The sequence below is a fragment of the Mustela putorius genome, unplaced genomic scaffold (assembly GCF_011764305.1).
Source record: "Mustela putorius furo isolate JIRA1106 unplaced genomic scaffold, ASM1176430v1.1 tig00003927_pilon_pilon_pilon, whole genome shotgun sequence".
In the NCBI taxonomy this organism is placed as follows: domain Eukaryota; kingdom Metazoa; phylum Chordata; class Mammalia; order Carnivora; family Mustelidae; genus Mustela; species Mustela putorius.
In genome coordinates, this window is record NW_025422072.1 from 6,546,627 (window position 1) to 6,572,186 (window position 25,560).

A 25,560-nucleotide genomic window follows, 5' to 3' on the forward strand; every position below is an offset into this window, starting at 1 on the left:
ACATATTTATACAATTTGGCAGATTTTAGCATAATCACAGATTTGAACAACCGTCATTGCCACATTAAGAACATTCCACACCCTTAAAAGAAACTCTGTACCCATTAGCAGTCACTCTTCATCTCCTCCCTCCTCCAACTCTAGGCAGCCACACTCTACTGTCTTCCTCCATAGATTTGCCTATTCTAGACATTTAATAGAAATATAATGAGATGTGAACTTTTATAACTGGCTTCTTTCTCTTAGCATGATTATTGATAATGTAGGATCTATGCCAGTAGTTTTGCTGTTTTTTTTCTATATGTCTTAACATCTTTTTTGGTTCCACTCTCCTCACTTACTCTCTTCTTTTTGTATAAAATAGGTATTTTTTAGCATATGATTGTGATTCCTGTGTTCACATAGGTATTTTCTAGCATATGATTGTGATTCCTGTGTTCACACTTTTTTTAACTTTTTTGTTTTTAAAATTTAATTTTTTTAATTTTTTAAAAATTCTTAAAGATTTTATTTATTTGACAGACAGAGATCACAAGTAGGCAGAGAGGCCGGCAAAGAGAGAAAGGGGGAAGCTGGCTCCCTGCTGAGTAGAGAGCCAGATGTGGGGCTTGATCCCAGGACCTGAGATCATGACCTGAGCGGAAGGCAGAGGCCTTAACCCACTGAGCCATCCAGGTGACCCTTTAAGATTTTATTTATTTGACACAGAGAGAGAGAGAGAACATGCAAGGGGCAGGGTGGCAGGCAGAGCGAGAGGAAGAAGCAGGCTCCCCACAGAACAGGGGGCCCTACGTGGACTAGATCCCAGAACTCTTGGATTGTGACCTGAGCAGAAGGTGGGTACTTAACTGATTGGGCCAACAAGGTATCCCTATGTTCACAGTTTTAACCACACACTCCATTACGTGGATGACTGAATTTTTTTTGTAAAATGGGTGGGACAAAAAATAACAGGACAAAGGTTCTGAAAGTGGCGATGAGACTGGTTTAAGACACGATGTTTGTTTATATTTCTTTAGAAGCATAGGTGAAGAAAGGAAAGGGAGAGTAAAGAATAATTAGATCATTAATTTCTGTGGGGTTATGTAGCTCCATAAAAATTTTATGATAAAGGATTAAAAATATTCCTATTAGACAGACCTTATTATCAATGGACTTATCTTGATCTAAAATTTACAATGTTTTAAAATAAATATTAATGCAGAAATTATTGGATTAAAAGAACTATGTCACCCCTTTCTTGCTTTGGTCTCAATTATCTTTCATCTCTGACACTTTTTCAGTTTGAATGCACTGAAATAATCTAATAGAATTTCTTTTTTATTTCCAAAATTCAAAATGATATCATACAGAAAGACAATTTTTTTCATTTCTATCTGTAATATTTAAAATAAAACTGAAGATAACATTGCAAAATATTACAACAAAAATTAGCAATACTATATATATGTATGTGTATATATACATACATATACTTTTTTGTGCTTAATCACACACACAAAAACATTGTAACTATGTGAGCATATGTTAGTAAACTTTACTACAGTAATCATTTCACTATGTGTACATGTATCAAGTCATCATGTTGTATACCTTAAATATACAGTTCTTCCTCAATTTCCAATTAACTATGTGCTGCTAAACCTGTCATAAGTTGAATTTAACAGAAGTAGAAAATGCATGTAAAATACCTAACCTACCAAGCATCATAGCTTAGCCAAATCTACTTTAAATGTGCTCAGAACACTTACATTAACTACAATTGGGCAAAGTCATCTAAAACAAGATTATTTTATAATAAAGAGTTGACTATCTTGTGTAATTTACTAAACACTGTACTGAAAGTGAAGAACAGAATGCTTGTTTGGGTACAGAATGGTTCTAATCTCATAGTCATGTGGCCCAGCATCACAAGAGTATCATACTACATATTGCTACCTCAGGAAAAGATCATAATTGAAAATCTAAAGTGCAGTTCTACTGAATGCATATATCACTTTTGCACCATTGTAAAGTTGAAAAATCATAAACCAAAGTAAATCAGAGGCCATTTGTAGTTTTTATTTGAATATTTTAAATTGCAAATTCTAATATATGGCCAATATTTATAAAATACATCCAACTTATGTGCCACTAATAAATGAGGATTATGGGAAAATAAATGAGGAAATATCTAAGGATTATGAGGGAAAAATGTGTTTTTTTCCATTGTTCTCTGTCTCACTGACCACTAACTTTAAAAAAAAATTAAATCTTCAAAATTGATTGGGAGCTGTGCGTTTCAGCATTTGGGAGACAGAGAGATGGGTGATAGAGATGACGGAATTAGAAATGGAAACAGAGATGGAGGTGTAGTAGAACGAGACCGATTATATCTCCCCATAAAAATCATCACTCAAGGGCACCTGAGTGGCTGAGTTGGTTAAGCAACTGCCTTCAGCTCAGGTCATGATCCTGGAGTCCCTGGATCAAGTCCTACATTGGGCTCCCTCCTCAGCAGGAAGTCTGCTTCTCACTCTGACCCTCTCCCTTCTCATGCTGTCCCTCTCTCTCAATCTCTCTCTCTCAGATAAATAAATCTTTAAAAAAAAAAATCACTCAGCTTCATTAGTCTACATGAAATTTCCGATGGTAGATAACTGTAGACCTCTCTGGTCATTTACAATGCACAAAAATATTTATTTTTATTTATATTTATATACTTATATTATTATTATATTATATTTATATATATATTTATATAAATATCCATTAAAGACACACAATGTCATCTAGCTCTTCTGTTTAGTAAAAAGCATTGTCTTTTAGAGTTTGGATAATAGATTCATAATGGGTTTTAAGAGGATATAAAGAGTGCATCTTCGATATTTTGATGCATGCTTCATAAAGAACTACTCTGTTTACCCAGAATGTATACCTCTAACTCTCTGTCCAGGCTGATCTTTTGAATTTTTGTTGCAGACTGTGAAAGCTGGAGGACTTGATTTCCATTTCATGTATCTCTGTAGTGGATGTCATTGTGCCCTTATTAGTGTCATTTACATCTCCTATATGACACTTCCTAACAGAAATGTAGCACCTAACCTATTATGTACTAATTTATAATATTGCTACTTTTTTTTAATAAATTTCTGAATTTTGCTATCACTTCAGAGTCTTTAAAAAGCATTTTTCTTTATCTGAGTCATCATAAAGAAAAAATTCAAACCACTAAACTAATAATGGATTCATGTTTAGCATTTTCACATTTTCATAAACATCAATATCCATTTAAAGCTTTAAAAACCAGTATTTTTTTAAGTTTAATAATATCATAAAGAACTTGATACTAAAAGTGATTCATACACTTGAAAATAGCATACCAATGTGATTGTTGCAAATTTCAATTAAAGGAAAAATAGTTCAGTTAAATGCACATTTCTACTACCAGTACAACTTCAGTTGAAACCTAAGCATTTGGGATTTTGCATATTGATGACATAGTTGTAAAAGGAAAATAATGAAAATAGGTTTTTAATTTTTCCTACCAACTATGTATGCAAATAAAATGTATATTACTATGGTTATCGAGTTTAAATTGTGTCAACAAGATATAGTTTTTGGCAAAATAAAACCTCAGGGAAAAAAAATAAACGTTATATATGTTTTTAAATACAACTTAGAAATGCAATGTAATTCTCAGTGTGAGCAGGCTTAGTATAGCTCATTACAACTTTTAAGAAAGGATTTTAACATCTTCTCAGTGCACACAGGTCCAAGTCCTATGAACCACAAAGCATTATATGATCTTGTCCCAGTGTACAGAGATATTATTTCAAATTTGTGAATTTCATTTAACTCTTCCTTCCTTTTATAACATATTAACATAACAGCTTTTTTTTAATGCCAGTATATCTAACACATGGTGTTATATCAGTTTCAATTGTGCAATATAGTGATTCAACAATTCTATATATTATTCGGTGTTCATCATGATAAGTGTCCTCTTAATCCCCATCACCTATATCACCCATCCTCCCACCCACCGCCCCTGTGGTGAACATCAGTCCGCTCTCTATAGTTCAGAGTTGTTTGTTTGTTTTTAGTTTATCTCTTTTTTTAAAAAAGATTTAATTAATTTATTTGACAGAGATAACAAGTAGGCAGAGAGGCAGGCAGAGAGAGACGGAGAAGCAGGCTCTCTGCTCTGTGGGGCTCAATCCCAGGACCCTGGGATCATGACCCGAGTCAAAGGCAGGGGCTTTAAACCACTGAGCCACCCAGGCACCCCTAGTTTATCTCTTTTTGTCTTTGTTCATTTGTTTTGTTTCTTAAATTCCACATATAACTGAAATCATATAGTATTTGTTTTTCTCTGACTGACCTGTTTCACTTAGCATTATACTTTCTAGATCCATTCGTGTTGTTGCTAATAGCAAGATTTCATCTTTTGGGTAGGTGAGTAATATTCCAATATGTATATATATATATATATATCATGTCTTCTTTATCCATTCATCTGTTGATGGACACTTGGGCTGCTTCCATAATTTTACTACTGTAAATAATACTGCAATAAACGTAAGGGTGCACATATCTATTTGAATTAGTGTTTTTTTTTTTTTTTGTATTCTTTAACTACCCAGTAGTGATATTATTAGATCATATGGTAATTCTATTTTGAATTTTTGGGGGAACCTCCCTTCTGTTTTGCATAGTGGCTGTACCAGGTTTCATTCTGACCAGCAATGCACAGGATTTCTTTTTCTCTACATCCTTGCAAACACTTGTTTCTTGTGTTTCTGATTTTAGTCATTCTGACAGGAGTGAGATGATATCTCACTGTGATTTGCATTTCCCTGATGATGAGTGATATTGAGCATCTTTTCATGTGTCTGTTGGCTATCTGTATGTCTTCTTTGGAGAAATGTCTGTTCATGTCTTCTGTCCATTTTTAAATTGGACTGTTTGTTTTGGGTGTTGAGTTGTGTAAGTTCATTATATATTTTGAATACTAACCCTTTATCAGCTTCTTGCATTCTACAGTTTTTCTTTTAGCTTTGATGACTGTTTCCTTTACTGTGCAGAACTTTTATTTTGATATAGTCTGAATAGATTGTTTATTTTTTGCTTTTGTTTCCCTTGCCTCAGGAGACGCATCTAGAAAAATGTTGCTACAGCTGATGTCAGAGAAATTACTGACAAAAAACTGCCTGAGCTTTCTTCTAGGACTTTTATGGTTCCAGGTCTCACATTTAGGTTTTTAATCCCTTTTGGGTTTATTTATTTATTTTTTTTGTATGGTGTAAGAAAGTGATCCAGTTTCATTCTTCTGCATGTAGCTGTCCAGTTTTCCCAGCACAATTTGTTGAAGAGACTCTTTTTCCCATTGGATATATTTTTTTAAGTTTTTTATTTATCTATTTGACAGAGATAGACATAGCAAGAGAGGGAACACAGCAAGGGGAGTGGGAGAGGGAGAAGCAGGCTTCCTGCTGGGCAGAAAGCCCAATGTGGGGCTCGATCCCAGGATTGTGGGATCATGACCTGAGCCAAAAGCACAAGTCCAGTGACTGAGCCACCCAGGCACGCCCCCTCCCCCCCATTCGGATGTTCTTACTTCTTTGTCAGAGGTTAATTGACACATAATTGTGGATTTATCTCTGGGTTTTCTGTTCTCTTTCATAGATCTAGATGTTTATGTTTGTGCCAGGACCATATTCATTTGATTACTACAGCTTTGGAGTATATCTTGAAATCTGGAATTGTGAAACCTCCAGTTTTGTTCTTTTTTAAGTCTACTTCAGCTACTCAGGGTCTTTTGTGGTTCCATACAAATTTTAGGATCATTTTTTTCTAGTCCTATGAAAAATACTATTGGTATTTTGATAGGAATCACATTAAATGTGTAGATTTCTTCAGATATTATGGACATTTTAATAATATTTATTCTCCCAATTCATAAGCATTTAATATCTTTCCATTTCTTTGGGTCATCTTCAACTTCTTTCATCAGTGTTTTACAGTTTTCAGAATACATGTCTTTCACCTCCTTGGTTAAATTTATTCATATTTATTTTATTATTTTTGCTGCATTTTATTTTTACAAATAGGATTGTTTTCCTAATTTCTGTTCCTTCCAGGTGATCAGAATGCCTATGACTTCTTTTATACCTCCCAGCAGATCAGAATGTCTTTGCATTCTTTTAAAGTCACACTTCATTAAGGCAGGACTTCCCAAGAAAATCTCTCTTTCAGTTGATTCAAAGTCATCTGATCCAGTGACTTTAATATTTCTATATATCCTTTTTGAAATATAATATAACTTAATCATCAGAGTGGTAGTTCATCACATTCACAAATCTTACCCCTACTCAAGGGAGAGGATTCTATAGGGTTTTTCCTCAGGGTGTGGGGACCATAGAGGCCATATTAGAATTCTTCCTGCTACAGTGATTCCTTAGCGTGAGAGCATGAGAACATCCCTTAGTATGACCACATTTATCCTATATCACACTGTAGTGATTTATTTGCTTATGTGAACCCTCATTGTTTATAACCCCAGCTTCTACCTCATTGCTTTACACCTAGTAGGGGCTCATTAAATTATTTATATGGTGAATAAGTATAAAAATCAACTGGTAAAAAATAATACCATGAGTGTCTTTTCAAATATAAGTAATAATTATTGCTCAGCAATCTAATGCATTATATGCATGCAACAATTTATGAAAGAGACAAGCTAAATTAACTTCTCACTAGCAAAGCAAAATACCTATTCTTACAATTAAATATTTAGAAGTAGGTAATTAGAAAGAAGGGCATGCATGAGAACTTTTTGTTAAGTATAATTCATTGTTTTATTTCTGGTGGATGTTGTTCAGTGCCATTTCTCTTATTTTGCAAAGAAGATACTTTCTTTATGATAAAAATAGTATCTAGGAAGGCACCATTTGCAATATACTTCAGCCTCATAATGTTTTTAGGCAAAGGAAGAGGCCTTGTGTATTTAATTCTCCACACTATTTACCATAGCTCTTGAAAAGCCACTTAATAGATTTTTTAATTGAAGGAAATAATTTGTTTTTATGCTCTTTGGAAGTAGTTTTTATTTTTATTTCTTTTACTGAACTTGGAAACCTGAGATACTGGGTATCTATTCAACTTGGTACAGTTTCTTTCTTTCTTTCTTTCTTTCTTTCTTTCTTTCTTTCTTTAGATTTTATTTATTTATTTGGGATGGAAAGAGTGAGAGAGAGCACAAGCAGGGGGAGGGGCACACCAGGAGGGAGAAGCAGACTCCCTGACTAGCAGGGAGCCCAACACTAGGCTCAAACCCAGGTCCTAGAGATCATGACCTGAGCCAAAGGCAGACACTTAACCCACTGAAATATCCCAGTGTCCCTCAGCTTGGTACAGTTTCTGTTGGTCTTATTTTATGACCCTTACTGTATTACTTTGGATCTTTCATTGTATACACTGTTGATGTCTTCAGCAGTTTCTAGGATTGTCCTACTTTTTTTTTTTCCTTGACAACAAGAAGGGGAGGATCATAGGGATCCAGAGGTTTTAGAATTTTTCCACCTACTGCTATACTTCTATTTTTTTTATTATGTTATGTTAGTCACCATAGGGTTCATTATTTGTTTTTGATATAGTATTCCATGACTCATTGTTTGCGTATAATATTCTAAACTTTTAAAACTTTATCTCTTAACCCAGTTTGTTTATTATCCCTTCATCTCTACAGTTACTAAGAAAATCTGAGTAAAGGACTTAATGATTATTTGTTATTTTCTTCTCTGAGATATACAGCCAGGCACTGTTTGTATGTATAAGCTACATATTTTGATGAATGGATGCTATTATTTAAGTACTTGCCAAATACCTAATATACAAATATTTTTACTATGTCTGGAAAACTGATACCTGAATAATGATTTTGCTTTGTTGAACAATTTAATGCTGTTTATGCTTCACTTTTTGTTCGGTATGTATTCCCTTGGGTCAAGCATCTTATTTCTTATCTCTAAATACTTGTGTATATTTTATGCAGTGACAGTCGCTTTATCTAGTTACAGTCCCTGAATAAAATTTAAAACTTAGTTTCTGGACTGAGGTGTTACTCTTAAGATTAAAACCTTATTAAAATGTTCCTTTTTCACTGTGTACTTGTTTTGAGAATAGCAACAAATCCATCAAGCAAAGCTTATAGTGATAGCAACCTCCAGGGTACCAGAAAAACAGAAACAAAGACAAAAAACCCAGGGAGAATCAATCATCAATAATGTACTTTTTTAATTGCAATGTCTTCAGAGAACATTGTTGAACAAGAGGTATAAAGTATGAAGAAACAAAATGGTATTTTTAAATATGCTGTCACTTAACATTGCTGCCTGCTGGTGCTTTGTTAGATGAAGCATAGAAATCATAAATAAAATTTCTTTCTTAAATTGTAATATATAGAGAGAGAATCACAATGGTAATATTGATGAAAATTATGAGTCATTGCTTAGAGACTAAGTTGAATGCATTTATGCAGACATATGCCATAAGTGACAGCAGTTGGGATTTGTTCATTAAATAAACATGGACACTCTGATTCTTCCCTTTCAGATTCTTACCATGATTTGGGGCCTTGTGAGTCTACTGATCCTTGTGAGAATGGTGCTGTGTTTGGAAAGAAAATGCATCTGGAAATATCTCCTCTTGGGTACCAGTGCCAATGTGCAAAAGGCTTTGCAGGTCCACACTGTGAGATCAATGTCGATGAGTGCAGTTCCAGCCCTTGCTTGCATGGATATTGCTATGACAGTGAGTTCACTCAGTCACAGCAATTCTTGTAGAGTAGTCTAATGTAGATTCTGACACAATAATGGAATGAGTCAATATACAACCTTGATTATTTACTGATTTTATCCTGCTATGAGTGTCAAAGCCAATCCCTATTATTTTCACAAAAGACCCCCACATGTGATGAATTCATATATATTTTTGTGAGTATAATGTTGGCAAATGAGAAAATCTAATGAGATTTGACTTCTAAGTTCTGATGTTAGAATTAGCCATTTTTTGCTTTATTTTTAATGATAGATTTTGAAAATACTTATACTTATAGGTACTTATAGGTAGGAGAAACACTGCTTACAGTGATTTAAAATAAATCATTATTTTATCAAATCTATTACACAGATGCACATACACATACACACACACACATTTCCTCCTATCAAATGTGTATTCCTGAAGAAATTTAAATTTATAGAGGAAAAATAAGACAGTCAGGAGAAAAGGAAAGATCAGAGGAAGGAAAGGGAGAAAGAACATAAAGGAGAAATATTGAATATTAGAACACGGTTTTTGATATGGAAGAACAAGTCTAAAATGGATAATTCTTGTTGAGACACAGGAGAAATAGGTCATGAAATAGCCCTGTGAACTGGATATCACTATGGGGCAAAGAGGAAAAAAAGAATGAGCTAGAAGGATGTTGACAAAAAAAAACTGTCCATCTTGTTTTATTTTATCACTTTTAAAATATATTTTTGATCCTCCACTAAATAAATAAATGGTTAATATTATCTGTGAGGAAGAACATTTTGAAGAAAAGTCATTTTATTTTGAAATAGGATGATTCAGCTGAAATTTTGAGTTATTTTCTTTAAACCAGTGCTTTGTAAATGCATGTCATTAAAGAGTATAACCGATTTTTTCCAAATTGTGTGAAGCAGCCCAAATTTAAAACAACAGGGAGAAGTGGGGCCCTCACAAACTGGAATATCTTGTAGATGTTAATATAGAATTAACTTTTCTAACACTATGGCAACTAAGCAAAATATTTTTTGGAGTTATGGGCCACCTGCTTTCTACTCCTGATTTCAACCGACATTATGATCATTTTTCTCTTTTCTTCTTTTTTTTTCAGATTTTGTTACTTTAAAATTGTGTTTTTAAATTTGTGAAATTCTCAAATTACCTTGAAATAAGTCATTATTATCCTTTTTCTAATCTCAAGCCCATTGGTATTTGGAAATGCTGGGAATGACTCTTCAATTTCTGATGTTCACTATAAAATAAGGAAGGGTCTTAACAGTATGCCTCAGAGAATAGTTAGCAACACTTTTAGATCTAGGTAACCCTAGAATAATGATTACATATGGCTATGGATGGGACAGATCTGATATATTCTAAGTGATATAATATGCATGTGATTATAATATGCATATGATTTTTATAAGTTGTGATGAGTACCAGGTGAGGTATGGAAGTGCTGAAACACTAATTTGTACACCTGAAACTAATATTACACTGTATGTTAGCTAACTGGAATTTAAATAAAAATTTTAAAAAAATAAATAGTAGAAAAAAGAAAAAAATATAAGAAAATACTTTAAGTCATAATTCCTTATACAGTAAGAAAGTACAATTTTCAAATATGCTACTTGTAATACAACATTACCTATTAAAACTTTGGAGGTCATACATAATATATTATGGAAGATGTAAACTTTGAGTACCTGATATATTAACCTATTTCATAATATAATTAACCATAATATATTTTTAACCTCCCATCCAAGAGATTTTTACTACCAGAGACCCAAAACATTTATTAAAAATTAGATCATACATGTAAACTGATATCAGCATAAGTCTAAGATATTGTATTCTAAATACTTTCTCAAATATAAGATAGTTTGGGAAGCCAAACTTCCTGAATTCAAGTTAACATTATTTATTACATGACTATATATTAGAAACAATTATTAATATGTAAATATGAAATTGTAAATCACAAACATATGTTTATTCACCACATTGGCAATACATTATTAAAATACATCTATATTTTCACCATGAAGTTTTATCACATCAGCTTTGTTTCAGGACAACTAATAAATGATGTTAATTATGAATTTAAGTGTAAAATTAATAGTACATCCAAATTCAGGCAGGGCATATCTGATGAAAATTTCAGTTCAGATCAGGAGTATGAAATATTTATAAACAAAAACTAATTAAAACAGTAACTTTATTTTCTGGTTAAAAAAAATAACAGCAAAACAAGACAATATGCTTAAAAATAGTATTTCCTGATAAAATGGTGATAATTTTCAACATAGCCCGTAGTTAACAAATTAGATGTGGGGGGATTAAAAAAACCCTTTTTTTTGTTTGTTTCTTTGTTTTAAATTTTAAACAGATTATGTTTTTTCATTTATTTATTTTACCTATGGTATCCAGTTTAATTCCCCAGGTACTCACCTGGCGTCATTCTTAGCTTCTTAGCCCAGAATAACCAACATTCAAAAAGCATATTTCTTGATAATAAATGCAAGCTTTATTTGCTAACACCAATCTCTGTCTTTCAGACCCTTTGCTAATTTAAAGTTATCTATTGTCATTTTTGTTTTAGAAGAATTCATCAATTTGCAGAGAATATCTCTATCTGCATAGAAAGTTAATTTGACTGTAGTTTTTGTTACTTGCCAATTTGTATCAGTATCCAAACTTGAATTTATAATTATGAACATTTTTAAAACTATCATGATTGATGATACTCTACAATGTCTTAATTACATGTTTTCTAACATTTGATTTTAATTTGTTAACATACACAATGCCATATATATCATGTAAGGAAACACAGCTGATCCCATATTATCTCATTATATCATTTGCAACTATACTTGTATATTAGTTATTTTGATTCACGGGGATGTTAAAAACTAGGGTTCCACATGAAAAAAGTAAAACATAATAGTAAAATCCTGCCTAAGGAGCTGCCATTCTTGTGTCTCCCTTGTTTCTTGTTTCTTCTTGGCAGCTGTGAGCTGGTTTTCTTTCTTTCTTTTTTTTTTTTTTTTAAGATTTTACTTATTTATATGTCGGAGAGAGAGGGAGCACAAGCACAGGCAGACAGAGTGGCAGGCGGAGGCAGAGGGAGAAGTAAGCTCCTTGCTTGGCAGGGAGCCTGATGTGGGACTTGATCCCAGGACGCTGGATCATGACCTGAGCCGAAGGCAGCTGCTTAACCAACTGAGCCACCCAGGCGTCCCTGAGCTGGTTTTCTTTCTAAAAGCCCAAGTGAATGTACTGTCCAAAAGCATGGCTACAGAAACCTAGAAGCCATCTAAATACCACACAGTGTATTAAAAATTCTGTTGCTACCCAGGACCTCAACATTTAGTGAGAGCAATAGCAGGTACATGTGCAGAGGCAGAGTGACAGTGTAGATTATGTGGTAAATCTCAGGGATAATGAAGAACCCAGGGACTGACTAGAAGTAGCCATAAATCTGTTCCTGTCCCAACTACAATTCATGCAGTCACCACTTCCTTGAGATGCTTCAGAAACCTTTTTTTTTTTTTTAAATCATTAATGATAAAATAGAGGACAGATTCTTATTATTAGTTTTAAAAGATCATGATGAAATGTGAAAGCTCTTTTTAACTAAGGCTTAAGTAGCTCAATGTCAACTTTCAGATTACTACCCACTTTAGTCTGCCTTGTCACACAAAATCTTAATTATGAGTTAACTTCTAAAGTTAATTGATATAAAAGTAACCTGTTTATCATAGGTATTGTTTACTGACAAATGAAATAGAGAAGAAAAAAAATTGGGTATAGTCATGTTGTTTTGCAAACCGCTACCAAATGTTTATTGTAATTGTTTTTATTTCAAATTAAAGTTTTAAAGTTAAATAGAACTGAGCAAAACAGTTATTTAGACAATACTGTAGAGAGCTGTGAATTCACATTTATTTTGGTTAAAAATGAAATGCATTTACTTGAATGCAACATTCTTGAGAATAATTAGCAATACTCATATCATTATTAAAGATATATTATTTTCTCTTCTCTCTCATTCTTAGTGGTTAATGGCTTCTCCTGCTTATGCAATCCGGGTTTTGCTGGCTTGAGGTGTGAACAGGACATTGATGATTGTATCCTGAATGCCTGTGAGCACAATTCTACCTGCAAAGATCTTCATTTCGTTAGTATCCATGAATATTATTAACTTATCTTACTGTGGGATAGCATAAATTAATCCCTACAAATACAGTTAACATTTGTGTGTATGTCAAGTTGAGATATATATATATATATATATGGAGAAAGATTAGAAAACAGAAACTCAAGAAATATTATTTTAACTTATATATTTACTTATTTATATATATTTACTTATATGTTTAACTTATATTATTTTAACTTAATAATAAAAAGGTGTTCCATTCATAACTATATATAAGTTGATGTAAATATTATAAAACAGAATATTTTTTAGATTTACAATTTAGATTCACAATTCTTGGTAATATTGAATTTGTGTAAAATATCAAAAAATTATTCTAGAAAATGACGTGTCTTTTCTTTTTTTTTAAGACTTATTTATTTGACAGAGAGAGACACAGTGAGAGAGGGAACACAAGCAGGGGGAGGGGCAGGGACAGAAAGAGAAGCAGGCTCCCCACTGACCAGGGAACTGGATGTAGGACTCTGTCCCAGGTCCCTGGGATCATGACCTAAGCCGAAGGCAGACACTTAACAACTGAGCCACCCAGGTGCCCCAAAATGACATTAGTTTTATATGCACCTTTATATAATTCAGGATGGTATATACACACATAATGTGTTTCATTGATATTTATAATCTTAAATTTTATCTTGCTTTCTATCTGGTGTTGTGTGCTTCCATAATATCCTTCATTCATCTGTGTAGGTGCTGTCCCTTCAGTACATATCCATTTGTCATCACCTTTGTCACAAGCATGTGCCATTCTGCCTTAAACGGACTGTGACACAGTTGGCAAATCAATGGGATCCCTTCAGGCTTCTCATTTTTCAGAAAGCCTGACATAAGAAATATCTACTGAAGGTGGATTCACTGACTGACTTCAGAAAATAAATGACATACAACACAGGTTAATGCTGCACTACTAGTATAGGCTTACAGTTTATCTTTTAGCAACAAAGCTGATTTTCACAAAAAGACCACACTAGTTCAAGTTAGAAGAAACTGCTTTGAAAAACAGACTCATTTCCACTGACGTATTTTGACTATCAGTGTACTAGCATTGTTTTTACAGTGAAAGGCTGATTTGTGGCATATTGTTTCTTTCCCACAAGAGGCAGGCATCTAAATGGAGAATTACAATTAACATTTAGATGGGAAAGACTAGAAATGGAGGGTGCATCAGTTACCTAACTACAATTTAGGTATGCACAGTGGCCCTGTTGCTTTGTCTTTATTTATACCAGATGCTTTGTCTTAGTCATTCTGACTCCATTCCACTTTTGGGAACTCCTGAAGGAGTGGGCATATGACTTTATGCTGGCTTCTGAGATGAGTGTTCTTTCTGGGGGAAGCCTTCCTCACTGGTGTATCCTCTTCTAGATCTTCCAACAACTAGATTTTATACATGTATTTACAGTTGCCATTTTTAAAGCTCAAAGAAGAGGTGAGGTGCCACCTAATGATAAATGACCCTGAAGACAGCAAAGCTGAGAGTCAAAAGAAACCCGGTTCTTGGCAGAGAGTTGAACTCCTTACTGAAACCCCCTAAATCTAATTATGTGAGATTGGTCATGGCTTATTTTTTAGTATGGCTTGAGGAAGCATTCCTTTTACTTGCAGGTAAATCATTTAGTTTCCATAGTGCAGATAAGCTTTATTTTAGTCCATGATTTCACCAATAACTTCAGCAATAATAGGAATTTATTACAGTAGAAAGAGCTTCATACCCAAAACCATAAGATTCCCCTTCTAGACGTGAACTTGCCATAGCTTATCCGTATGATACTAAGATAGTTGTTTAAGAAGTTAGAGACTGCAGCTTTAGAAAGTGTATCATATCAAATCATAGAACTTCCAAGGATAGTATTCTCTCATTTATTCATTTTATAAATTGCCAGTTAGAAGCTATTCAAATTAACTTTAGGCTAGTATTAGCCTAAATCTTGACTCCTGTGTCCAGAAACTATGATAATAAGAGTAAAGAAAAATAAGAATTTTAAAAAGTGGGACTCACAGAAACAGAGTAAAATAGTGGAGGGTAGGGGAAATAGGGAGATGCTAGTCAAAGGGCACAAGCAAAGATCTAATGTACTTAGTGGTAACCGTAGTTAATACTACTACATCATGTAATTGAAATCCACTAAGAGAGTAGACACACACACACACACACACGGTGACTATGTGATGGGATGGATGTGTTAATTAACCTTATTGTAGTAAGTGTTTCACAATGTATACATATATTATGTCATCAGGTATCAAAGACACTGTTTTTAGACAGGATATTCCAATACTCAGAGGTTATCTTCCAGGTCCCAGTTAAAAAGTCCTTCCTTTGGAATGTGTAGGGGTTGAGCACACAGGCCTTTGAAGTTAACCATTATACCAATATCATATTAAATATTACATTTTTGTATAGGAATCAGTAGTATGTAATTTTAAAAGTAATATATTACATAATAATAAATAGAAAAAGAAAACAGAGCTAAAACTCATAATTTTGAAATAGAGCCTGGCTAAAATAAGCAATAAAGCAAGGTCCAGTTTGAGTTTTGTATCTGCTCTGTTTTACAACATATTGGAAAAATAAAAACCATGAAATGCTAAAGGCTTTGAAGTGTAAAAGAAAAGGAAAGACATGGAAGGTGATGCTTCTACAAAATAGTTAATTTTGATAAACAGAAAGATGACTTTATTCAATCTATGGGGCACTCACATTTGGCTGTAAGAGTCATCAGTCTTTTTTTTTTTTTTTAAGATTTTATTTGTTTATTTGACAGAGATCACAAGTAGGCAGAAAGGTAGGCAGAGAGAGAAGAGGAAGCAGAGAGCCCAGTGCAGGTCTCGATCCCAGGACTCATCATGATCAGGTCATGATCCCAGAGTCCTGGGATCATGACCTGAGCCCAAGGCAGAGTCTTTAACCCGCTGAGCCACCAAGATGCCCCTCAGTCTGGTTTTTGTTTGTTTGTTTGTTTTCCTGAGCATAACTTTTCAAACAAACCCAGGCAATGACACTTATATTAGGCTTGCATGTTCTTTGAACTTGGTGTGGATGTAGCTTTCAATTAACATTTTTATGCTTGCAGCATTTCTTTATTATACATGTAGCATCATGAATGTGAGTTTAGAGAAAAAGCAGAAAGTCAGAAGACTTTAAAACCAGGATGAGAAGTATTTTGTAACAGTGAGCCAGTTTTCTTCTTTCCCTCCTTTATGGTTCAGTAAACCTAAGAAAACAATGAGAGAAAAATAGTAAAATATGAATGCTTAGCACATAACAAGACACAAATGTTAAGAATGGGTAGAATAAGACTTATTTTCTCATGTAAATTTCTGAGGTATATTTGAGAATATTTCTTTGTGGTTATTTAAAAATATATGATCAAATTATTCAAGTGTTTTCCCTTCTCATTTTACTTTCATTTTCTCCTATCTTACATATATAATGAATGTTTAAGTTTGATAACAGCAGAAGAAACAAAACTAGTGCAGCAGAACTAATGTGTGGAAAAGACAAAGTTTTCATTCATATACAACTATGTTAAAATGTATACATATTATGTATACTATTATACTACAAACAAAAATTTTCTGCCAAATATTCTGGTGCAAAAAGCAAACTGAATTTGTGTGTTTTCTAGTAAAAATAAAACTTCCTTTACCTTCACCACCATATGGTTGAAAAATCTGTGTTAGTCATTTGAGAGTTGCCCATTTCCTCCATTTGGGATTGGAGAATAAATGCTGGGAGTGGCTCAAGCCAGGATTATGAAAGAATAGCCTCTTCTCCTTAGTTCATCTTGGCTGTTACTGAAATGCCCATTTTGTCATCCCCACACTACTTTCAAATATGGGCTAGTCTGCCAAATGATTCCAATCCTTTCATACCAAATTTGGCTCCCAGAATCTTCTCTGCATCCCTCAAGTGCATGGTGTTTAGCTAATTAGTAGTGAGGTCCCAGTTGTCCCTTCAGCATATCCAGTTGGAACCATTAAAACCTTGGGTTCTGCTCTCTCTCTAGGATTACAAATTCTCCATCAGTGTGGAATTAGTCCAACTGTTCTCTGTCCAAATACAGAAGCCTTCACTTCTTTCATGCCCTTCCTCTCCATAAAGATTTGCTTAATCTCGCTTGATAGAAATTAACAGAGACTCTGATTTAGGGGCAGAGTTTGGGAGCTCTAAAATTCTTCAAACACACAGACTGCCTAATACTCCTTGATGGAGAAAAGAAAAGAAAAAAAAACATTTTGTAGCAAAAAATGATAGTAACAAATTTTATTTCCAGTGATTTCTATTATATAAGAATATGACAAAATTTGTCAAATCTGATATGTCTTAGCTCTTATATATAATCTCTATTCTGTGTCATATAATAATATTGTTTTTAAGTCATGGGTTCTATAGAATATCATCTGAAATGTTAAACCTCAAAAAAAAAGAATTTTTCATACTAATTTTAAAAACTTGATTAGGTTAAACATCTTAAAAGCTTTGAGTAACTTACAATAGTAGGGGTTCCTGGTTGGTTCAGTTGGTTAACATCTGCCTTCAGCTGAGGTCACATTCCCAAGGTCCTAGCCTTCAGCTGAGGTCATGATCCTGGGGTCCTAGGATTAACGCCCCCTTCGGGCTCTTCACTCAGCGGGGAGCCTACGTCCCTCTCCCCCTCTCCCTCTGCCTGTCGCTCCTCCTGCTTGTGCATGCTCTCTCTCTCTCTGTCAAATAAATAAGATCTTAAAATTATTTTTAAAAAAAAGAATAGCAAGAACTTTTGGAGACTGTCTGACTTTGACATGGATTTGTTCAATGATTTAACATTGAACAACTTAGTAGAAGCATAAAATGAAGAACTGTTAGAATAGTCACTCGTATCTACTTTATATGGTACTATATTATTAATTTAAGAAAAATTTAGCTTTCCATTTTATTTAAATACCAGAATATACATAAACAAGTACCTGCTATTGCACTTTTTAGTTGAACTATCAGCTTCTACTCTAGAATCAAAAAGACTTGTACCAATCATTCTTTACCAGAGAGTTGACTTTAAAAATACACATGCTTAAAATTCTGATTCAGTACATGGATCTGTCTGGTACCTAGATAACATAATTCCTTGTGATTTTTGATGTATATTTCTCTTTGAAAATCACTGGACTGATTATCTAGATGGCACTTTCTAGCTGTAAACATCTGTGATATTGGAGGTGGAGCGCAGAGGTGTTCATTCCATGTGTACTGACAACTCACAATTTAGCACCTTAAAAGAGAAGGGTGGTCTGAAAAATCTAGAGTTTTATCCTCCTGAGTTTTTAGGAGGGTATTTCATTGTATCTTCTCTATTGAGTTCGTCCATCTTATTTGGTGCTTTTATTTTTATTTTTATTTATTTTTATTTTTTAAAAGATTTTATTTATTTATTTGACAGAGAGAGAGATCACAAGTAGGCAGAGGCAGGTGGTGGGGGAGCAGGCTCCCCACTGAACAGAGAGCCTGATGTGGGGCTTGATCCCAGGACCCTGAAATCATGACCTGAGCCGAAGGCAGCGGCTTAACCCACTGAGACACCCAGGCGCCCCTTGGTGCTTTTATTTTTAAGACAAAAGGAATAAATCTAAATTTTTCATCCCAATCCTTTTGTGAGGGAGATAATAATATATTGTTTTCTTCTCACTTGTAATAACTTAGTGAAGTGCTACTCTCTTTATGTTGACATTTATTAATCAGGAAATCTTTGCATAAATTATAGTTTTTCATACAGGTTGTGTGTAATGGTTCAAATCTAAAATGAGTATTAAAAATAATCAATAACTGATTAAATACGATATCCCAGAGGTTCAGTTAAGTCTTTTGATTGACTTGATTAGTTTCAACATCTTCAGTGGTGAACACTCACCAAAGCCAAAGGTTTAAGCTACATCTTGGGACATTAGCTAACAACCAAACACATTGTTTAAAAAAAGGCATTGCATTGATTAAATAACAAAATGAAAACCTTTGGCCATGTCTATTCTAAATAACCTACCTTTGTTTATGTATAATAAAATCTGCCTGGTTTTTTGTTGTTGTTGTTGTTGTTGTTGCCCAGATCTCTACCTTTCATTGTATAGATCCTTACTTTAAAAATTTATTGAGAATAATTTAACATTACATTTATGACAGTGGTTCATTATTATGGGTGTCAGTCTTATATTGTTTCTATAATGGAGTAGGTAATAGAATTGTTTCTCTTGTATAATCCAAGACTTATATAAAATTTTAGTTCATTCATTTGATGGCTTGTATAATTCAACGTATTCTTCTCAATGGTAAATTTTGGTCACAGTTAATATGTATCTGAAGTACTCCACTTCTTCCCCTCTCATCCGTTGTTTTGAATCTGTCATGGCTTTTAAATAGATAATCAAATCTGTTAGGATGGTATGCAAAATAAAAGTAAAAAGAACCTAAGAAAATATTTGTTGATCCACCTGAGTAAAGACATACATGAGCTTAATAACTTTGGACTTGTAAAGTCTATTTTGGAAGCTCAGACATATTTTCCCTTCTTTTTTATTCCAAGACTCATTACAGAGAGGTGAGATTTACAGATGGTTGAATTTTGAGCTTTAAGAAATCTATCAAGCAGAACTGAATTTCATAAATATTGTGTGAGAACATAACTGATCAGAGAGAGGAATTTTCCATTTTCAGACACCCTAATAAAAATGGACAGTTCGCAGAAAGAGTCCATCTTAAAAAAATGATTTAGAACTGATTGAATACCATTTGCATTGCCAATATTAGTCAAAATGCATCAATAAGTGGATTTATTTTCAAAGGCTTCTGAGATAGATTAAGCTTCAACTTACTTCAATAAAACATTATATTGTGCTTTTATATTATTATTTGCTATCTTTATATAACTATAAGACTTCATTCTGGGCTTCACTGTTTATATCTGAGAATTTAGTGGGTAGTCACAATCCAAAATAACTTCAGTTTTCTCCTAGAAACCATCTTTCCTGCCATTTGGATAGGTGTCATTTTTAATTGGCTATATCTATATAAGAATGTTTATAAAAGCTATTGTGTTGTGTTTATATATTCTTTCTAAGAAGATAATAAAAGAAACACACACACCTGCACACACAAGAAAAGTTGACTTCAACAATTGATTATTAACTGAACAATGGTTAAAGGATAGTAAATCTTTCATCGCCATTAGAAAAGAACGCTATATGTTCTATATGTCATATAACTCCTCATTTGTCTGTGAGGAATTTATCAGTAGTGGAAATTCCAAGACATTTTGAATTAGAAAGTGGATATATATTTGTGGAAGTCAGCATGTGTGCAAATATATATGCACACATGTGCATAATCACAGAAAAGAGAATATATCATTGTTCTTTACTCTTTTGCCAACCATCCTAGTTTAAACAGAAATCAAGAGCTTTCCAAAATCAAGCTCTGGAGCCCAGGTCAATTAATATTTGAACCTATATTGTTTCTAATATGTACATATTAATTAGAGCTCACAGATAAGTGGCCTCTTTATGTAAATTGATAAAAACCTTTGGTTTCAAATACTAGAGTGGCCTGTGGTATCTTCTTGATTATAGGGGGGGTTGAATTTTGCAGCCTATCCTTCCAAACCAAAAGGGTGCATGTACCAAAGAGGATGGGGTTTTGAGATTAATAGCTTTGCCTTCACTAGCTGTGTAAACAAGTTACTTAAACTTTCTAAGCCTCAGTCAGTTCATTTGAATAATGGACATGTTAATTGCAACTTCGTTATGGACATATTAATAGCAGGGTTCTTATGAAAATTAGATGAGATGCTGCCTGAAAAATGTTTTACATAGTACCTGCCACATACCAAGTAATTAACAAATATATGTTATGTGCATGCTGCTGCTGCTGCTGACGATGATTTAATTGTTGAGAAAGAGACAGAGAGGTGGGAAGAAGAGAGAGGGAAGGAGGAAGAAAGAAAAAGGAGAAAGAAAATAAGGAATAATTCTATTTTCTCCTAGAGTAAGAAATCCATGGAGTTTGTACACATGCCAAGGTCCCAGAGATTCAGGGCAGCTGATAACTTTTGATTTACATGATCTCAGGCCACTGGGACTCGAGCCACCCGTTAGGGTTTGCTGTGAGATTGCTGCATTTCTGGTGAAACACCCGCATCTGATAGACACAAAGCAAAACACCTTGGCCTGTTCCCTCTCTCTTCAGGCCTTTAACCTAACTAACATCACTTAAGTCTTACTAGTCCCACAGCCTTCCACGTCACTTCCCCTGATTTAAAACTGCTGTGCTTAAGAGAGGGAGACAAAAAAATTTATCCTCTGTACTTGAAAAAATTTGAAACAAAAACTCGAAGGAGTCCAGTGTGGTTGGTATGAATACAAATGTGAATGAGTATTTGAACATATAGACATAGATACAGGCCTAAAGTGTTATTACTGAGCCCATGACTTTTTAAGATATACAGTCAAGAGCTAATGGCTTATCAGAAAATGTAGATACCACTTTTTTTTTTTTCTGTAGTTTGCCTTTCTAGGACTTTTTTTTTTTAATAATTCAGTGCTATATCATAGAAGATACATTTTACAAAGAAAAAAAAACATAAGGTTTGTCAAAATGAAACCATTTTCTCTTGGTTCCCCAGTAACAGAACAGTTAGGGCAGGTTTGTGGATCACATGCTTCTCTTAAGACTCTCTTTCTATCCTAGACCATGCTGAACCTCTGAAAGCAGCTGAGCTTGAGTGCAGTTGTCCACTGGACTCATGAAACTAGGGGGGATGAGAATCCCAAAACCAAGTCAGTATTTCAGACATTCCACCATACATCACAATCACCTGCTTCTAAAAATACATGCGAAATACATGTTAAGTCAAGAAGAGAAAGTCAATTGTATGGTTCAACTTACTTGTGGAACATAAGGAATAACATGGAGAACATTAAGAGAGGAAAAGGAAAAGTGAATTGGGGGAAATCCAATGGGGGAGATGAGCCATCAGAGACTGTGGACTCCAAGAAACAAACTGAGGATTTTAGATGGGAGGCAGGTGGGGGGATGGGTGAGCATGCTGGGGGTATTAAGCAGGGCATGTATTGCATGGAGCACTGAGTGTTATATGTAAACAGTGAATCTTGGAACACTACATCAAAAACTAATGATGTATTGTATGGTGACTTAATACAATAAAATTTTTAAAAAGAATGTGAAATTTAAAAAAAAAATGCTTATTTTGGATTCACCTGAGGATTTTGATGTAGTATATTGCCAGTGAGGTCTGAGCCTCTGCATTTTTAAAATACTACTCAAAAGATTCCCATACAGACCCATAGTGCATAAAAATTCGGCTATCCACATTCATTGGACCGCATGGAGAAGAGAACAGACATGGCGATAATTTGTTGGTAAGCCTCTTTTTGGAGAGCTGAGCACCCGGCCTATGCTAATCTGCACTTGAAGCTTGTACTGAGAGATGTTTTAAGAGATGTTGGGAGCAGATTCATTCAGGATATGGTCCTGTCACAGGTGACAGGGACTGAATTCTAAGTGTCAGTTTCTCTCTTTTTTTTTTTTTTTAAGATTTTATTTATTTGACAGAGAGAGAGATCACAAGTAGGCAGAGAGGCAGGCAGAGAGAGGGGGAAGCAGGCTCACTGCTGAGCAGAGAGCCAGATACGGGGCTCAATCCCAGGACCCTGAGATCATGACTTGAGCTGAAGGCAGAGGCTTAACCCACTGAGCTACCCAGCGCCCCTAAGTGTCAGTTTCTTATGTCCAGCATACCTGGGTCTGAGGAGAATTTGCAGCTAGAATTCTATAAAGTAAATTTAGGATTAAGATACATAGTATGCTAAACATTTCTTTCTCTCTTAAAGGGGAAATTTCATGGAAAAAGTGCTATCCTTGGCTAGTTCTGATTATCTATTTTAGAAGTCCTAGTCATCAAGGAAATGGCTATTAAAGGACATTGGTGTGGAAAGAGCAGGCAAACCCATTAAGGGACATTGTTGAGGACTTTCGTGAAAGGCTATTGAACAGAATGAGGTCTTAGAGATTTTTTTCAGAATATACAATTTTCATGTACATAATGTTTTTTAGGATACTTGAAGATTGAAAGTATGGTGCCTACCTATTGCTACCCAGTGAGATTTCCCCTCAAGATTTGGGGAGAGTTTCAGGTACAAATTCTATACAAGATACACTGGACCCTTAATGCTATAAGCAACCCAGCATAGGCTAAGAACAGCTGTTCAGTGGTCTTGCTTAAGCTTGGCAAATAAGCAGATCTGTAGAGGGAATATTAGTTAAGAAATGTGAAGTCATTTCATTAGTAGAAATACAGTAAAAGAAACTTAAGCATCTAGATACAATTGCACAAAACTTAAGAAAAGCAATGAAAGACAGGAATACCAGTCTAGGCTTAGAAGCAGGTTACTAGAGCATAACTTACTTCTGAACTAAAAATATATATTACTGGAAAACAATTTACAGTTTAAAAAATCTCAGCAGCTTTCCTCTTTGGTAGGATATTCAGCCTAGCAAACTCATTCAGTGAGAAGCTAATGGCTACAGTAACTGAAACAAGCTTAGCTGAAGAGCTGGGAACTCAAAGTACTTGAAAACTTGCATCAGTTTATCCAACTGCTTAATACTGACTGTGGGATAGTAGAGGGCTTTGATTGTTCCCTGTGTAATTGTGGTTCAGTGCATTTTAGAACATGGTGTGATATTTATATTTGGTCAGTGAGAGATTGGCAGAATCAGAAACAGGTTATGAGCATAAAAAGCACTCCTGGAGTGGGATGGGAAATTAAGGAGACTCTAGCAATACGCATTAAGGGAAAGTTGAGAGCTGGTGGAAGTATCATGAGGTAATAGGAGTCGAAGAGGAAATACTCAGAAATAAATTGCAGATTGATAATTGCTGCTCCACAATACTCAGAGCTGGTATTTATTGCCTTGCAACAGATTGTAGAAGTCTAATTTCCATCCATCAGATGATTAGGAGTGAATGACCTCAATTCAGAAATTACCTAAGGTGACAGCATAAAATTTATCTATACAAATTAAAGTTTAAATACTGGAACAACTTAGTGAAGACAGGTTTCTTCAGCAAATAATTTTAACTTTAATTTTAAAGAATAACATTTCTCAGAATTTGGCATTTGAGATCTTATTAAATGCATGTAAGAACAAATTACTTTTTATAATAAGAAAAAGGTCCTTAGATATTGTGTTTTAATCCAGTTATAAGTATATTTTAATAAGTAAAAATTTATCCCAAATCTCTATTTTAATAAAAGAAAAACTCAATTTAACAAGGAAAAAAAAATCATAAAAGTGTCCCCTCCCTTCTTGTGCATTATTATGAGCTATTATACTGATAATCAAACATCAAAAAAATCCAAAGCTTTTGAAACCTTTTTCTAAGAATATGAACCACTGATCATTTTTCCCAAGTGGTACCAGTTGCTGCACTTAAGCCATAGGTCAGGGTGGGGAACCATCAGGGAGTTTGCTCTTGCTATGTCCTAGTAGACAAAGAAGCAGACCAATCTTTCCTTAAAATTTACCACTCCATTTAGCTTTATCGATGTATTTCTGTCATTTGCCCACCCAAATTTTCTTTGATTTTGTGTGATGAATTGGAGTAAATATATCCACAATACACTAAAATTTCACTCTGAGTTTGTAGTATATTTTGGCATTCTGAAACAAACTAAACATACTTTTAAAATGAATTTTAACTAAACCTAAAACAAAATTTAAAATTGATACTACACAATTCCAGAGGGATATAATGTGCAAACGTTTTCAGTTTATTATGCATTGCCCAAGTATAATCTGGCCCTTATTATTATTTCTAAGAAGAGACCATTGGATGAGTAAATACCATAACTCATACAAATTAAAATTCAAAACCAAACTATAGTTAATGTTATTATGATTTATTTGTTTTTGTATGTGTCTGTAAAGCATTGCAAAGTATTAGTAAATTAAAAGTATGTTTGTTTGTTTATTTGTTTATATATTGCCTTTACAACACACATTTTCTAAAGGGTCTTTCTATAATTCAAGGCAGAGTCATTAAGACTTTTGAATAAAGTGGATTTATTTTGTACTGCTTTTCCATTCTCCTTTCTGTGAGTGATGAATAAATGTATATAAAATAAATTGATATGATGTAGAAAATGTTATATATTATATGCAAATGTTTAATTTTTTATTACATAATATGGAGAGTTTTAGAAGAAAATTAGATGAAGGATAGGGACTGGAATGAGATGGTCTTAAATAAGAGCCCAGAACCTACTTATAATGTCTTTTTCTTGTTTCTTTCTATTTTGTTTTAATGTTATTTATCATAATAGAAATTAAAATATACCTTAACGCTGTTTTAGTTGGGAATCTAGATGGGCAAGACTATTTCCTTACCTAAATCTTAGGAAATATAATAGATTAGAAAAAGTTATCTGATATAGAGAGAGTCTCTCATGAAATAAAGACAAATCAAAACTTTGCCTTAGTAAAAATAGAGATGATA

The 25,560-nt window shown here is 33.9% G+C and overlaps 1 protein-coding gene across 1 annotated transcript in view; it reads left to right on the top strand.

The window, feature by feature from the left end:
* LOC101670523 (eyes shut homolog) overlaps positions 1-25,560 on the top strand; it is an 858,786-nt gene that overhangs the window by 417,684 nt on the left and 415,542 nt on the right. Inside the window, 1 exon segment of the mRNA XM_045069380.1 lies at positions 12,855-12,976. Coding sequence (XP_044925315.1) covers positions 12,855-12,976 — 122 coding nt within the window.